Source organism: Thunnus maccoyii, chromosome 1 (genome assembly GCF_910596095.1).
Source record: "Thunnus maccoyii chromosome 1, fThuMac1.1, whole genome shotgun sequence".
NCBI lineage: Eukaryota > Metazoa > Chordata > Actinopteri > Scombriformes > Scombridae > Thunnus > Thunnus maccoyii.
Genome location: NC_056533.1, coordinates 1,994,068 through 2,009,906, shown reverse-complemented (window position 1 = coordinate 2,009,906; position 15,839 = coordinate 1,994,068). Strand labels below are relative to the sequence as shown.

At 37.6% G+C, this 15,839-nt stretch overlaps 1 protein-coding gene across 7 annotated transcripts in view; it reads left to right on the top strand.

Moving 5' to 3' along the window:
- Window positions 1–15,839, top strand: part of LOC121898631 (cortexin domain-containing 1-like) — a 43,172-nt gene that overhangs the window by 15,627 nt on the left and 11,706 nt on the right. For 4 of the 7 annotated variants that reach the window (XR_006096533.1, XR_006096526.1, XM_042413913.1 and 1 more), the window contains one exon: window positions 1,378–1,467. The exons of 2 other annotated variants lie outside the window; for them this stretch is intronic. Coding sequence is in view for 2 of the 5 variants with exons in the window: in XM_042413893.1 (XP_042269827.1) it covers window positions 1,378–1,467 (90 nt within the window). In the remaining 3 variants the exon portion in view is untranslated. Of the gene's footprint in view, window positions 1–1,377; window positions 1,468–8,036; window positions 8,100–12,929; window positions 13,012–15,839 lie in introns of those variants that run through there. One more of the 7 variants, XM_042413898.1, reaches the window with a different exon arrangement.

Genomic DNA, 15,839 nt, shown 5'->3' with positions numbered 1-15,839 from the left:
TTCATCATAATACAGTTCTGCAAATTTTTAAATAGCCTGTTTTTGGTTTAGCACCCTTATTATGCAAAAGTAAAATTCGATATGTTGCAGCACTTACCAAGCAGTTTGCCTGACCTGATGTCCTGGAAGGTTTTACCACACACTTCCTGGTAACTATAGACCAATCAAAATGATTGTTTTATTTTCAGTAGTGTTGTAGCAACAACTCAAGACCTTTTAAGTGATTTCCTGCTAATATTTGAAGAGCACAGTGCCTCAAAGCTTATATGTCCCATTCTACATGATGTCCTAAATTACATCACCCTACAACTTGCTCCTTATTGTAGAGGGTAATTAAAATCATAAGCTGATAACTATTATGCTGGGATCCCACTGGGCACATGTGCGCCACATTCCAGCTCTGACACGGCAGACGGAGCTGATCATGGTCACTCTAGTCAACGCTTGTGATCCTACCGGGTGCACCGCAATGCGTTCCAGAAGTGTCCCAGAAGCGGCTCTCCCCTCTGCTGTGCTAAAGATACATGCCCTGTCTATTTCTACAGAGCAGATCGAGCTGGGCAGGAAGTCAGACACAGAAACAGCGTTGAGCATCTGGTCAATTTTCAAGATAAAACAACCTGTGCAGACTTCCGATTGTATATCAACAATAAACGCAATTAAAACAGACGAATAAAGAAACCATATAATTATGTAGCCTACTTAATCATAGTAGGAGTACAAAAATCAAGGAAAATGATCAAATCAACGAAAGCTGAGCAAGTTAACAAAATCAGGGAGTTTAGTTGCTCTGCTACTGCAGTAATTATGCCTAAAGGCACTTTATCAGCTTTGACTAGGCTGCCGTAATTACTGTAGTAGGAATGCTACTGAATTTAAAAGGTGGATGGCTTCCCTGCAGCCAAGATGCTACGCTTCTGAAACACTCACAGTGGGATAGGATGCTGTGCAGAGGATGGAGCAAACCATGTCAGAGCTGGAACGCAGCGCACAGGCCCCCCGGTGGGATCCTGGCATTAGAAAGCTGCCACTCAGCAACAGTTATCAAGTCAAGTCAAGTATAACTTCATTCGTCCTCAGGTTGGTTTTACAGCAGATTGAAACACACTTAAGACACAAACCACATAAAGCAACAACAGGTAGTGTCCACTTTAAGTTTTATTTCAAGCAAAAGTGCTTTAATTATTCAATGATCATTTCCCATGGGTGAATAGAGAGGAGCCTCGGCATTTGTTTTGGTTTTCAGATTGTTTGTGCAGATGGCAGCATCACAAGTCACAAGAAGAGTTTTCAATTTTTTTTGTCTTTGCCCACCTTCATCCCTACCGCTGACAATTAGAGTTAAAATGTCACATGTTCTTTGTCTTGATCCTTGAGGATGACATCAATGCTGGCGGGGAGTGCGCCATAAAAGGACTCTGCATCTATGTCAACAAGGATCCTGAGGATCTGGTGCAAGCGTACATGGTGAGTGTGTGTAAAAGTAGGAGGTGCCTTTGCCATATTCTAAGAAATAAATACATTTGTTTAAACATGTTTTTTTTTTTTAAAAAGTAGCCTAAGTTATAAGAACTTCATTTTATCAGACATACCTGTGTGATGTCTCATTATTCTGACAAAGCCATATGGTAATTCCAGTTTGCCAGCAAAAAAAATGTTTATCCAGGTATCTTAATGAATTTTATCTTAAGTGCTGAAATTCATGACTGTACATTTGATTATAATTGTTTTTGTTATAATTAACATGGTCTATCAACAATGAAAATGCATTTTTCTGATTGCAGAGATGCAATAAAATTATAATACAATAGTCTTAAGTACAGCTCTGTCTCCCTCTGGCTCCAGTAGTAGGACCTGATGCTTTGCTCATTAGTCTACAGCATGTGGTGTCATTGCATTTCACCTTTTTCCTTCATTCTCTCCAACTCTTTTGAAAAGTCCGTGATACTACTGCCTCACCTCCAAAGTTGAAAATAGCCTTTGTTGTGACTTTAAAAATTGTCTGAGTGTAAGTTTGGAACTCCTCTAGTATAACTGAAGAAACAAATTTAATGAAATATTGTGAGTTGCTTTGGTGCAAAAGAATGTGTGATGAACATTCTGACTGTTGGTTCACCACAGTGTTTATTTACTCGATTTAATCTAAGATGGCCTATAATCTGTTAGCCAGGCTGGTGAAAACCATAGGTGAAAACAAACTCAGGTGTTCTACTTTGCCAGCAACTTTCTGGCTGCACTGGGCTGATTACAGTATAGTGCCACCGCAGAGTGTGCCAGTATTTCAGTCAAATTAGTCAATTCAGCTAAACAGTGCAAATTGTGGTAAACCAAGCCAGGACGGGGAGGCACAAAATTTGATAGTGGTGCTCATCTTTGGATTCTCTATGGAGAGGAAGCCCTGGTATAGATAATGATCCCATTTATGACTATATTGTGAGCATCTTGATTTCAAGTAGCAGATTATTTTTTAAGGTATAAATGACTGTGTTTATATAGACACTAATAATCATGATAACATAATAATCATAATGATCAATACGACGACAATTAAGGTGTTTACATGGATTGTGTGAGCTGCGAAGCACAATAAGGTTCATTGGCAATCCGTTGTTCACACATTTTCACTCCATTGATCACACATGGTTCCTCTCACTCTTTTTTCACAATAAAAGTCAATGGGAGGAACTGTCCAACTGAGTTGGAACCTTTATCACTTTGAGACTCAATTTCTTGGACATAACTTGTCCTACAGACCCCATTCCAACTTTAAAAAGTTCACAAAACTTTGAATTTTCAAAGTTATCAGATTGTATTGTGATATCTTTTGTACTTTTTGGACAATGTATGTCCAAAGTGAGGGTTTTTACAGCTTTTTACAGATCTCACCAGTGTGTCATGTGATCAGGCTGAGTGGAAAGCACAGATATTTCTAGAACAGAAAAAAAATTCTAAACAGTACTCACTCCCAGTTTTAACTCCTCAAGCTACAGAAATTGCATTTTCCAGTTGTTGTTTCTTATGTACCATCATTTAATGCGACTTGACTGCTCTTTAACATTATTACTTAAAATTTAGATTGAAACGCATGTTAAAGGTATCTTTTGTTGTCATGTAAACTGTGTCTGAGTAAACCAGTGGTTTAAGATCATGATCATCAGAGCTCCTTTTAGATCCAAAGATTTTGAGTTTGAACCCTGCTTACGGCAGAACTCAGAAGAGTTGAAGGTGGAAAAAATGTAGACACACACAGGTGCTGTCAATCTGCTGATTTAGACTACAAAACACAGTCCTTGTGATAAAACCTCTCTCTTTCTCTGTTTAAACTGTTAGTCACTGGAAACCTACAGGTTTCATTTACAATTTAAAATTGTCCTCATCTCAGAAACACACAAAAACAACCACAATTAGATACTGGCATGCACATAGATATGCACATAATAGTCAAGAAAACTTTCTGTCTGAAAAATTACAACCCATATATATTTCATGCAAATGAAAGTCTAAACACAAAAATCTGACTTCGTATTTCTGTGTGACATATTAGCTTGGTGCATGACATGTCTGACTTACAAACATGAGGTTGGAGGTTCAATTCCACCTGTGGCTGATTTTAGTCTTGATAGATTTTTCAGTAGTATTCAGCTTCCAGTAATGCATTCTAAATCAGCTTTCACCAATCACACACATTTCTACAGAAATTGCATTTTCTAGTTTATTTCGCCGTTTTTTGGCATCTAACTAGTCCTATGCAATTTGTCATATTAACTTTGTTTCAATGTCAAAATTCACATCTCCATAAGGAGATGTATGTTTTACTTTTCTCATTTCTAGCATATTCCAGTGATTTTATATAATTTTTTAAAGTATTAAAATGTATAACAGAAAGTCTATGGGAGCTATGTTTGAAAGTGCATATCTCAAAAATTAAAAATGCTGAAGCGTTCAAACCTCATGGAAAGGTGTCCCATGTGTTAATGCTTAACATATTATAACATGGGACCAACAGCGCCACCATACGGTCAGTTATTACATGTTTTACATTTTGGCTAATAACTCATGAACTGTGAGGCCTATTCAAACAATATTTGTACATTGTGTTCCTTAGATGATACCAAGTAGACTGATATAGCCCACGCCCATTTGCGCCTGAAATTTTTTTCTGCCATTTTGGATTTTTTGGTACATATTTTGCTTCTGTTGGCACATATTTCAGCCAAACAAAGCTTATGTGTTCTTACCATTTGTCTGTAATAGGTTACCAAACTTTTGAAGGCCTGGCCTGATGCACCATAACTGTTCAACGCTGAATTGGATTGACACCAAATTTGGGAATGTTGTACATAATGCCACAGTGCACAAGAGTATAACATTTGATACAATTCTACCCACAGGGGGTGCTACTGTAATATTATAACTTGATATTTCTACAATTCTGGTATCTTTAATGAAATGAAACTTGCTATACAAGTTTATCCATGTCAATGTGCATGATATATTGAAACATGGCACCAATAGCCCCACCGTGTGGCCATTAGTGAAAAACCACCATACTACTTATTAAGTTCCAGATCTCTTAAATAGGATATTCCATGGTCACTAAATTCAGCCAAATTCAAGTCTGTAGCACTTGATACAATTTCACTTGTGGGTGGCACTACAAGATTTGGAAAACAATTCCTCCTGCAGCAGCTTGCAGTGGCAGTAGCAGTAGCAGCAGCTAGCAGTTTGCAGCTCTCACATGTAATTTCTTTAGAAATTGAAGAATTTTCTAGTTATTATTGTAATTTCGCCGTTTTTTGGCATCTAACTAGTCCTATACAATTTGTTGCATTAACTTTGTTTCAATGTCAAAACTTACATCTCCATAAGGAGATGTACACTATTACTTTTCTTTTTTGTAACATGTTTCAATGATTTTACATAATTTTAGACATAAGTAAACATAACTAAATACATTTAAATAAGTATTTAAAGTTATAATGGAAAGTCTATGGGAGCAATGTTTGAAAGTTCATATCTCAAAAACTAAAGTGCTAAAATGTTCACGCTTGATTGACGGGTGTCCCATGAGGAAATTTTATCTTAAAAAATGGGACCAACAGCACCACCATGTGGTCATTTATTATGTGTTTTACATTTTGGCTGATAACTTATGAACCGTTAGGCCTATCCAAGCAATATTTATTCCTTAGTTAATTTTAATGTATTCCTTGGATGATGCCAAGTAGACTGTAGGCCATGCCCATTTGTGCCTAAAAATAATTTTGGATTTTTTTAGTAAACACATTTTTTACTTCTGTTGCCACAAATTTCATCCAATCTTAATCAAACTTGGTACATACCATATTTAGATGGCCCTGAACAAAGCTTATGTGTTCGTTTTTTGGTATCACTTATCGTTTGTCTGTAATTGGTTCCCAAACTTTTGAAGGCATGGCCTGTTGCATTTAACGGGCCATACCTCTTCAATACTGAATTGGATTGCAACCAAATTTGGCACTGTTGTACATGTAGACACACTGCACAAGTGTAACATTTCATACAATTCTGTAATCCCAGTGAGCAAAAACCACTGGCTTCAGACTGCTCTGAACGCTCAGTTTCCAACATTTTTTTCTACTTTAAGCCCGAGATGACAATGACTCATGACAGATTTCTTTACATGGTCATCTGCTCCACGCACAGCATGCAAGTCTGTTGCTGCACTCCACTAACATTATGGTGTTTTTCCATTGTTTTAAGGGTAGTCATGCCGAGCCATGACTCCTTTACACAGTACTGCAAAGTAAAATAAGTTGTTTACCTGTTGGAGGTGTGCTGGTCGTCTGCAGCTCTTCATCAAAGATCATCATCACTGTGGCTGTTTCTGCTTGTACCATTTCTCCCTGCATTATTTGTAACTGATCCAAATATCTCCATATCTTGTTATTTCGACTGGTTTTTAGTGCCACTAACAAAGCTCTGTTAATTCAGTTTCATTTCCTGTAAATTCTTCACAATAAAAGTCTCCCGTTATTTAGTCATTTAAAAGCGTTTAATGTAAAGCAGTAAAGCAAGAAATGTTGGGTTCACATCAGCTGTAACATAATATAACTCTGATACGGCTGCCCCAAAGCTCTCGGAAAGCTGGCCAATCAGAACAGAGTGGGCTCATCGTGAAGGGGGCCTTAAAGAGACCGGAGCTAAAACTGCCTGTTAGAGACAAAGGCTGAACTGAGGGGCTGCATAAAGGGCCAGTATAAGATAAATAAAGAGTTTTTTGAACTGCAAAGCTACTCTTGTGGAGTCCAGAACTAAAAATATAGAGCTGGAATTGAGCATAACCCTTTAACTGCCTCCAATGACAAATCCTGAAAAATTGGCTCATGGTTCAAAATTCAAGATTTTTATTATTATAATTTATTATTATCATTTTACAACACAAGGTTGTATAATTAAATGTAGTTTGTAGTCCCTTTATGCTACTCACAAAAAAGAAATTATATAAATGGATTAATAAATAATAAGTAATAAAAATAAATCTATTTTTTTATATTGGAATGTGGAGGATGAATTGAGGAGTCTCACAGCTTGAGGAAAGACGCTGCTCTGTCATCTGGTGGTATGACAGCCAATACTTCTGTATCTCTTGCCAGATGGTAGCAGGGTGAACAGGCTGTGGCTGGGGTGGGTATTGTTTTTTAGTATCCTTGGAGCTCTGTGCAGGCGCCTCACCTTACCGATATCACTTATGCTTGGTAGATGGGTACCAGTGATGTTCTGGGTGGTTTTCATCACCTACTGCAGAGCCTTCCTGTCTTGGGCCGTGCACATCTCATGCCAATTTTTGATGTTTCCAGTCAGGATGCTTTCTATTACTTCCCAAAAGTTTCCCAAAAATGTTTCTGTGCATCATTGTTGATTTCCTCCTGATATGAATTTAATTCAAGTCAATTCAATTCAATTTTTCAATTCAGTTTTATTTATATAGTGCCAAATCATAACAAAAGTTATCTCAGGGCACTTTTCACATAGAGCAGGCCTCAACCATACATTTAGAGAGACCAATTAATTCCCCCATTGGCAAACACTTGGCAATAGCGGCAAAGGAAAACTCCCCTTTAACAGGAAGAAGGCTCAAGCAGAACCGGGCTCTAGGTGGGCAGACATCTGCCTTGACCCATTGGGTTAAGAGAGAAAGAGGGAGGGAGAGGGAGATCGGGGAGAGCAGGCCCGGACTGGCACACTGACACTTTTCCCCGTGGTCTGGCCTGCTAAATGGTCATGGATTTATTATTTTTTTGTGTGTGTGACCCTGAACACAACATTGCCCTGCGCACTGTGACAGCCAGGCGGTAGAAGTAGAGAGCGAGTTGAGAGAGAGAGAGAAACAGAGAGAGAGACAGAGAGAGAGAGAGAGAGAGAGAGTAGTTGGCAGTTACATGTTATGTCTGGCAGCAAGTGCATTTAGAGCGGGTAAATGACTTAGCAGCAAGATGGACGGTGGAAAAAGAGGAAGGGTGGAGCAGAGACAGAAAGAGAGAAAAAAAGAAAGGTAAATAAACGTGCTAGCTAGCTAACTTTTGCTACATAGCTAACGTTATCGACGTGTCATCATTGTCCCCTGTCAATGTTAAAGCAGCCAAGAAACTGGACAATCAATAATAAAAGTGGTAGTTCCCTTTCTAATTTCCTCAAAAACACTGATGGTATAATTGGCCTATCTAGTCTAGTTTATGTGGTCAGTATCAAAATTCATCCGTTTTGGTGAAAAGTCAGTGAGTTCACAGTTTGAGTTCATAGTTTAAAATTATTTAGACAACACAATGTCTTCTGTCACATTATTCAGGCTACTGTAATTTGTTGTCTATTTTATTTAATGTTTGTGTTGGTTAAAGGGCTATTTTAACCATTGATGGGTAGTATATATCAGTAAACTGAGTAGGGTATTGTGCTCTTGTTCTGTTCTGTGAATAGGTGGAGAGAGTGGTTAACTGTATTATATTGGAACATTAAAAGATATGGTGTGTTGTATTATTGGTTTTTTCTTTTTGAAGGTGGAGAGAGTAGCATTGGTGCCACAGTAGTACAGAAGCCCACTACTTCAGAGCAACCTGCAGGTACAAGACATGTAATGTAATCAAATGTATACAGTTTATGGTTATTCTATAGAAAAAAGGGTATCTGCCCCCCAGACCGAATCTGGAAATGGTTCCACAGGAGAGGAGCCTGATAGCTGAAGACTCTGCCTTCCATTCTACTTTTGGTGACTGTAGGAACCACCAGTAAGCCTGCATTCTGGGAGCACAGTGTTCTAGTGGGACAATAGGGTACTATGAGCTCTTTAAGATATGATGGTTCCTGACCATTAAGGGCTTTGTAGGTGAGGAGAAGGATTTTAAATTCAATTCTGGATTTTACAGGAAGCCAGTGCAGCGAAGCTAAAATGGGAGAAATATGATCTCTTTTTCTAGTTTTTGTCAGTACACGTGCATCAGCATTCTGAACCAGTTGGAGAGTCTTTAGAGACTTGTTAGGGCAGCCTGATAATAAGGAATTGCAGTAATCCAGCCTAGAAGTAAAAAATGCATGGACTAGTTTTCCGCATCTTTTTTATGTAAATGAAAAAGGCAGTCCTTTAAATTTGTTTTATGTAGGAGTTAAAGGATATATCCTGATCAAAGATAACTCCCAGATTCCTTATCGTGGTGCTGGAGGCCAGGGTAATGCCATCTAGAGTAGATATATCATTAGATAATGTGTTTCTAAGGTGTTTAGGGCCAAGCACAATACCTTCAGTTTTGTCTGAGTTTAGTAGCAGAAAATTGCAGGTCATCCAGGTCTTTATATCCTTAAGGCATGCTTGGAGTTAATAAATATAATTGGGTATAATCTGCATATTCCGAATAATATTGCATAAAGGAAGCATATATAAGGTGAATCGTATTGAACCAAGCACAGAACCTTGTGGAACTCCATGTCCAACTTTTGTGTGCATGAAGGATTCATTGTTTACAAACTGAAATTGATCTGATAAATAGGATTTAAACCAGCTTGATGTAGTTCCTTTTATGCCAATTAAATGTTCCAGTCTCTGTAATAGGATGTGATGATCAATGGTGTCAAATATGGCACTAAGATCTAACAAGACAAGTACAGAGAGAAATCCTTTGTCCGATGCAGTCAGGAGATCATTTGTAACTTTCACCAGTGCTGTCTCTGTGCTATGATGCGCTCTAAATCCTGACTGAAAATCCTCAAATAAACTATTCTTATATAGAAAGTCACATAACTGATTGGTGACTGTTTTCTCAAAGATCTTAGAGAGAAAGGGAAGATTGGATATAGGTCTGTAGTTGGCTAAAATGCCTGAATCAAGAGTAGGCTTCTTAAGAAGAGGTTTAATTACAGCTACTTTATACATAACCTGTTACTAAAGACAGATTGATGATATCTAGTAAAGAAGTGCTAACTAAGGGTAAGACTTCCTTAAGCAGCCTAGTTGGGATGGGGTCTAAGAGACAGGTTGATGGTTTAGATTAAGAAATCATTGAAGTTAGTTCAGGAAGGTCAAATGGAGAAAAACAGTCTAAATATATATCAGGTGTTACAGCTGTTTCTAAGGTTCCTGTGTTTGGGGATAAATCGATGCCTGTTAAGGGCAGGAGGTGATGAATTTTGTCTCTAATAGTTAGAATTTTATCATTAAAGAAGTTCATAAAGTCATTACTACTGAGAGCTATAGGAACACATGGTTCAATAGAGTTATGACTCTTTGTCAGCCTGGCCAAAGTGCTGAAAAGGAACCTAGCGCTGTTTTTATTCTCTTCTGTTAATGCTGAGTAATAGGCAGCTCTGGCATTACAGAGGGCCTTCCTCTTGCCAGATTAAGTGAGACTCTGCTAGTTTGGTGGAACGCAAAATACTTTCAAGTTTTTGTGATGTTTGCTTTAATTTGCGGCTTTGGGAGTTATGCCATGGAGCTAACCTCTTATGTTTTATTATTTTCCTTTTTAAAGGGACAATGGAATTGAGTGTTATTCGCTTCCTTAAATTTAGCTACAGCACTATCAGATAGACATCTATTGAAGATATTTTTGTCTAATGGTGTGTAATCCAGTAACAAGAATTCAAAAGTTATTAAGTAGTGGTCTGATAAAATAGAATTTTGTGGAAAAACTATTAAATGTTCAATTTCAATGCCGTAAGTCAGAACAAGATCAAGGGTGTGGTTAAGACAGTGAGTGGGTTTATTTACACACTGAGAGAAGCCAATTGAGTCTAATAACGAGATAAATGCAGTGCTGAGACTATCATTATCAACGTCCACATGGATATTAAAGTCACCTACTATAATTACTTTATCTGCACTAAGGACTAAGTTTGATAAAAACACTGAGAATTCAGATAAAAATTCAGTGTTGAGCACTAGAGTGGAGGAGGTGTGACTATCAATCTGAACTGTCTGTGGTCTGTTTGTGATGAATCCCTCCCGTTTGAATAACTTTTGCTAAAAACTACAGTGAAAAGACAGCTAAAAAAGACAGTGACTGACTGATTTAGGAAATTACTAAGTTAAAAAAAGAAACTATATATTTATTAGCCATTTTTTAAGATTTACATCTTCATTAGGATCCAGTGGGTCAGTAGGATCCAAAGCTGAGAGCCACAGTGGGGTAGGGATGACAGAAAGTATTGAGAGATGGACTAACATAGTGTTTGTTTTGGTCTTTCGATGGGTTGGTTAACATTATAGAATGCACACACTCATACACTCTCTGTCTTGTCTCCATTTGTCTGTGCTGGTCTGCTCAGACAGCCTCCATGTCAATTAAAGGCTCATGGCACTCACCACAGCCCAAATCCAGCATGAGATAAGAAAAGAGTGAGGGAGAGTGAAAGCCCAATTCCTGTAGTGCAGAGAAAACAAGGACCCTGGAAGGGAGGGGGATGGGGGGCAATGACACCAGAACTGCTTAAGGTTTTTCTCTCCTCCCATCTGGCTCTACTCAACACATTGAAGACACAATGAATGTGGCAGTTACAGCAGATGTGTGCTCTGTCTCTCACCATATGCCCTCCACTTTCTTATTCACCTTCAAACTGATCCATTATACTAACTAAACTTATCATTTACACAGGGTATGTAGTTGTAAAGTAAATCTTTACTTACCTTTTTAAAAAACTTAATAAATAAAATTATCTGAAGAATATTGAGTAACACATATTAGTCTATATATCATAATACACTTTAATAATAATAATAAACTTTATTTAATACAGTATAATTCATGCATAAAATGCAGCAAAAAAGTGCTTAACATAAAAGCAGATAGCAACAATAATATCACAGAGAGGTTCAGACTGACATTAGCCCTCTCATTCATTTGAATGGGGGCAGTGTGTTGATGCAGCAGAGATGCTAACGCAATAACCCAAGAAAGAGGCTGATTTCAATATTTTTAGACTCAGTATATAAAAATTTGTTTACTCTTAATTAAGAAAAGTCATAAATAAATAATAATGAATGATTTCACATTTTTACACCAGGGATTTGTGAGAATGAGAATGCTTTGAAATCGCATTTAGAGCTTTATGTCTTGAAGTTTGGGGAAGTTTAGTTGGTTGAGTTTATAAGCAGCTGCTTTTAGAGGAAATTCCTTAAAAGAGCAGTTCCATTCAAATTAATAAATGTGCAGAAAATATGATGTAACTTCTAACTCAATCAGTAAAACATGAAAAATCTAAATGATTTGGATTTGAAATGGAAATTTTTAAGCAACTTTCTTCTTGGTGACTCTGGATTTGTTGGGTGGACTCATGAATCCTGCCTACAGCTCTGTCCAGTCCCTGAGCAATAGTCACAAACCTCCCTGCGGCTAGTAGTTTTTTTATTGATTTTTATATGGGGCAAACAATTTTTTTCTAAAAAGAGAGAAAAATGAGCAAGTTGTTGTTTACTGCTTGAGTTTCACAACACCAACAGTGAAATGGAGGGACATTTGAGGCATTAATGGGCACTGTAAGCAAACCAGGGATTGCATTGTGTATGGAAATAAAAGTTTAAGGATAAGGCTGGCATTATTCTGTATTTTTCTTATTATCAACAAATCCCATGAAAAGACCAAAACCAAAGATCTTGAGTTGCACAGCAGACCAACTAGCACTCTTGTGTGAACTGTGTGATTTAGCTCCAGTGAGTATTTTTGACAGCAGGACTGTGTGTGTGGGATTGAGTTAAAATAAACTACAGTGTGTGTGTGTTCATGGTAATGGAGGAACATGTCACCCAGTGCAACAGTGTGGCTCTATGATATGTTTTTGGACAACAACGGAGGTCTATGGCACATATCAGACTGTTGGTTTAGATCCAAACATGAGATTTGTTGACAATAAGACAAATTATGAATAACACCAACCTTATCCTTTACATTATTAATTTTATGTACAGAGTTTGGTTAAGTTTTGTGTTTTAATCTACTTTATTATCACCAGTCAGGGTTAGAAATATAGCATCTTTCTTATTTACCATGATCTGATAATAATAATAATAAGTGCCATCAGTAAAACATCCATAACAAATCTATCCTCTTCATCAAACACCCTGCACTCTTGGATAAAAATATGTTCTATTGTGCATGTTAATTAATTTTTTTTAATTAGATTTAGTCTTGTGTGTTTATATTGAGTTTTTATTATTATTATTATTATTATATTGATTTTATTGATACTACCTACTGATAAACCCAGGGCCCACAAAGATCAGTTCCTATCAGTCTTACTCTCCTCTTGTCAACCTTTTCTCTTTTCTCTTCAGTATTCCGAGCCAGAGAGGACACATTTACATATTTCCCTCTCTGCTTTTCACTAAGCCCCTCTTTCCTGTGTCTCTCCCCTTACTCCCTGACCCCCCCCCCCCTTTATTTTTTTTTCTTTCCTTGGGCTGGCAGATGGGCTGTGATGAATGGGTACGCTAGCCACAAACTTTCACCTCTATCACAAGAGAACAAGAGGAGAGGAACACCCAAAGGAACCTGACTGTGGTGGACTTTAAACCACATTTTCGTACCAGTAAAAAACAGTTTTTGCATTTCTCCAAACAAATTCTAAAACACTATTCAAAACACTATGTACAACTTCCTGTATTATACTGTTGGCTTGCAGTAGTGGAAAGTAAGTAAGTACATTTACTCTAGTGTTGTTCCTACATGCTTCTCTGATGAGATTTCAACTCCACTACATTTATCTTCGTTTCAACTCACCTATCTACAACATATCACATGTGTACATTATATGAAAACATAGTACTCTTAGTTACTCTGATTACATTTTGCTGAGAAGGACATAGCTATTGAGAACACAGAGGTCATCCTACAAGTTGCACATAGTAGTTCTAGTTCTGATATTCTTTAGTGTCAGTATCTTTAAATGTGACCAATTCTTTAACAGTTTAAAATCTGCATTGTTTGCATTAACGTTTGCTGGATTGTGGTCTTCTTCCCTGCTCTTTGCTGGTGCATTGTTGCATTTTTCTGGCATGTAACCACCCCCTCTAGATCAGTGGAAAGTGTTGTGTGGCAGTAATGTGTATTGTGTCGCCCACATGCGGGTGTATTTTCATGCACAAGAGTAAAGTATATAGGGACCCACTCATAAAAACATAACTCCATAGTGCTAATAGCTGTCAAAAACTCCACATGGCACCTGTTGGTAACATTCTGAATGTAGGACTTATAATGGAGTATTTTTTACATTGTAGTATTGACAGTTTAAGTGCAATTGAGTGAGTACTTTAGCTCCACAATCCCAGCTCTGCATTCCCAAAGTTAGCCTTTATTTCCAGCTCTGTCTCTCTGTCTAACTGACACACTCTCCATCCTCCACTGCCAGGACTTAGCATATGTGTGTATGTGTGTGTGTGTGTGTGTGTGTGTGTGTGTGTGTGTGTGTGTGTGTACCAGATGTTTCTTATGTTGAGGTGTCATAATGTTTACAATCATGTTGGATGGACTCGCCTCCCTTATGGGGACAAAAAACAAGTCCCCTTAACATAAATCATTAATTTTAGGGTGAAGACTTGGTTTAAAGTTAAGGCAAGTTTAGGGTTATGTTATGGTTAGGGTAAGGGTGTGTGTGTGTGTATATATATATGTACTCAGTGTGATTGCAGCTTGTTAATCACTCTAGTCAATTATAGGAGGGCTGTTGGTTGGGTGTCACAGTAAATTACAGCTTAAGTGATAAGACTGACACACAGTATTTATCTCAGTCCACAGCACTCAACTTCACCGGTTCATTCTCTCCCTCTCTTCTCCAGATTGTACCACCAAATTGACTTTCTATTTCACAGTCTCACCTCAGCTTTGGTTCATGCTTCGGAAAATGTTCAAGGTTGACAATCAAATGCTCACAATAAATCACAGGGAGAAAAAACAGCATCATCTTATTTTGCTCTAATTGTAGCCTCCTGGCTGGGGTGCCTAATTTCAAATATTAAATCAAGGCTAGATGCAAGTGAAACTCTACACCTGCAAATCTACTTCAAAGTTATTACAGTAGAATTTTGTGTTTACAGTTAACATTTTGAAGCACGGCAAAATTCATTCACAGACAAAAAATATTTAAAAAGCCTTGATCATAGGAAATACATTAAGCATTAAAAATGATCCAAGCGGAGCAGTTCAGCATGCTTTACTGCTCTTAATGAGATGAATTCCGATAAACATGTTTACACAATGATAGTTTGGGAAATATACTCATTTGTCATCTTACCCAGAGTCAGATGAGATGATCGATATGACAGTTTCAATGAAGGACTGCCTGGGGATACCAACTAAAGGCCAATTCATGGTTTCCTTGTCCATATGACATATTTTGCTCCTTTGTCTGCACACTGCTCAAAATTTGTAAACGTGCAGACTGTACGCAGCACAGACTATTCTCATTAAAGGATATGGCTGGCAATTTTCTATATTTTTCTTATTGTCAACAAATCAAACCAACAATGAACTGATCTACTAGCAAGTATTGTGTGTATCTAAAGTCTGATATATTTTATTCCTCTGTTCCATAGACCTCTATTGTAGTCCAAAACTATTAAAAACATGTCAGTGAGTCACACCGCTACACTGGGTGACATGTTACTTTGTCCCTGAAGAGTTTGGGCTCGTTTGTTTGAAGAAAGACTAATAACAGTCTCAGGAGAGTAGTTCAGGTCACTCTTCCTCTTGCAGTCGTGAGGTCGTCACCTTGTTTTTTGGTGTGCATGTGTGGAACACTTCTGTGTACGGACTGATTGTAGTATGTAAAGAAAGTGCATGAACATCTGGATGTCTGTGTGCGAGCCTGCAGCTTTGGAAGGCCTCTAATACCTGTAGATATGATATGATGTAAGATATCATAAATATAAAATATTCCTAATTGTTTTTGTTTTCAGTTCTGGATGAAGTATTCATGTCTTTTACTGAAGAAGTAGCAATACAACTATGTAAAACTACCCCTACTAAAAGAAAAGGGCTTGCATTCAAAATATAAAAGAAAAGAATTGTTATTGGCAAGATGTCTTTAAGGTTAAGTCATTACAGCAGCATGGCTCCTATCACTATTATATATTGCATTAATTAATTATGTATAGTCATGTTCCGCAACTGCCTAGTCCAACTGAAATTCAGTACATTTCTGTAATAATTGAATAAATAATAAAGTTATTATCATCGCTGCCCACTCCCTGCTGCACTGAGCTTGGTGTTTTGTCATGCGGAATGATGAAGTTAACATTGATGCTGTACATATCTTACATTCCTATAATAATCTATTCCACATGAGATGGTAAATTGAACTGAATGTTTGTATCCCTGCCA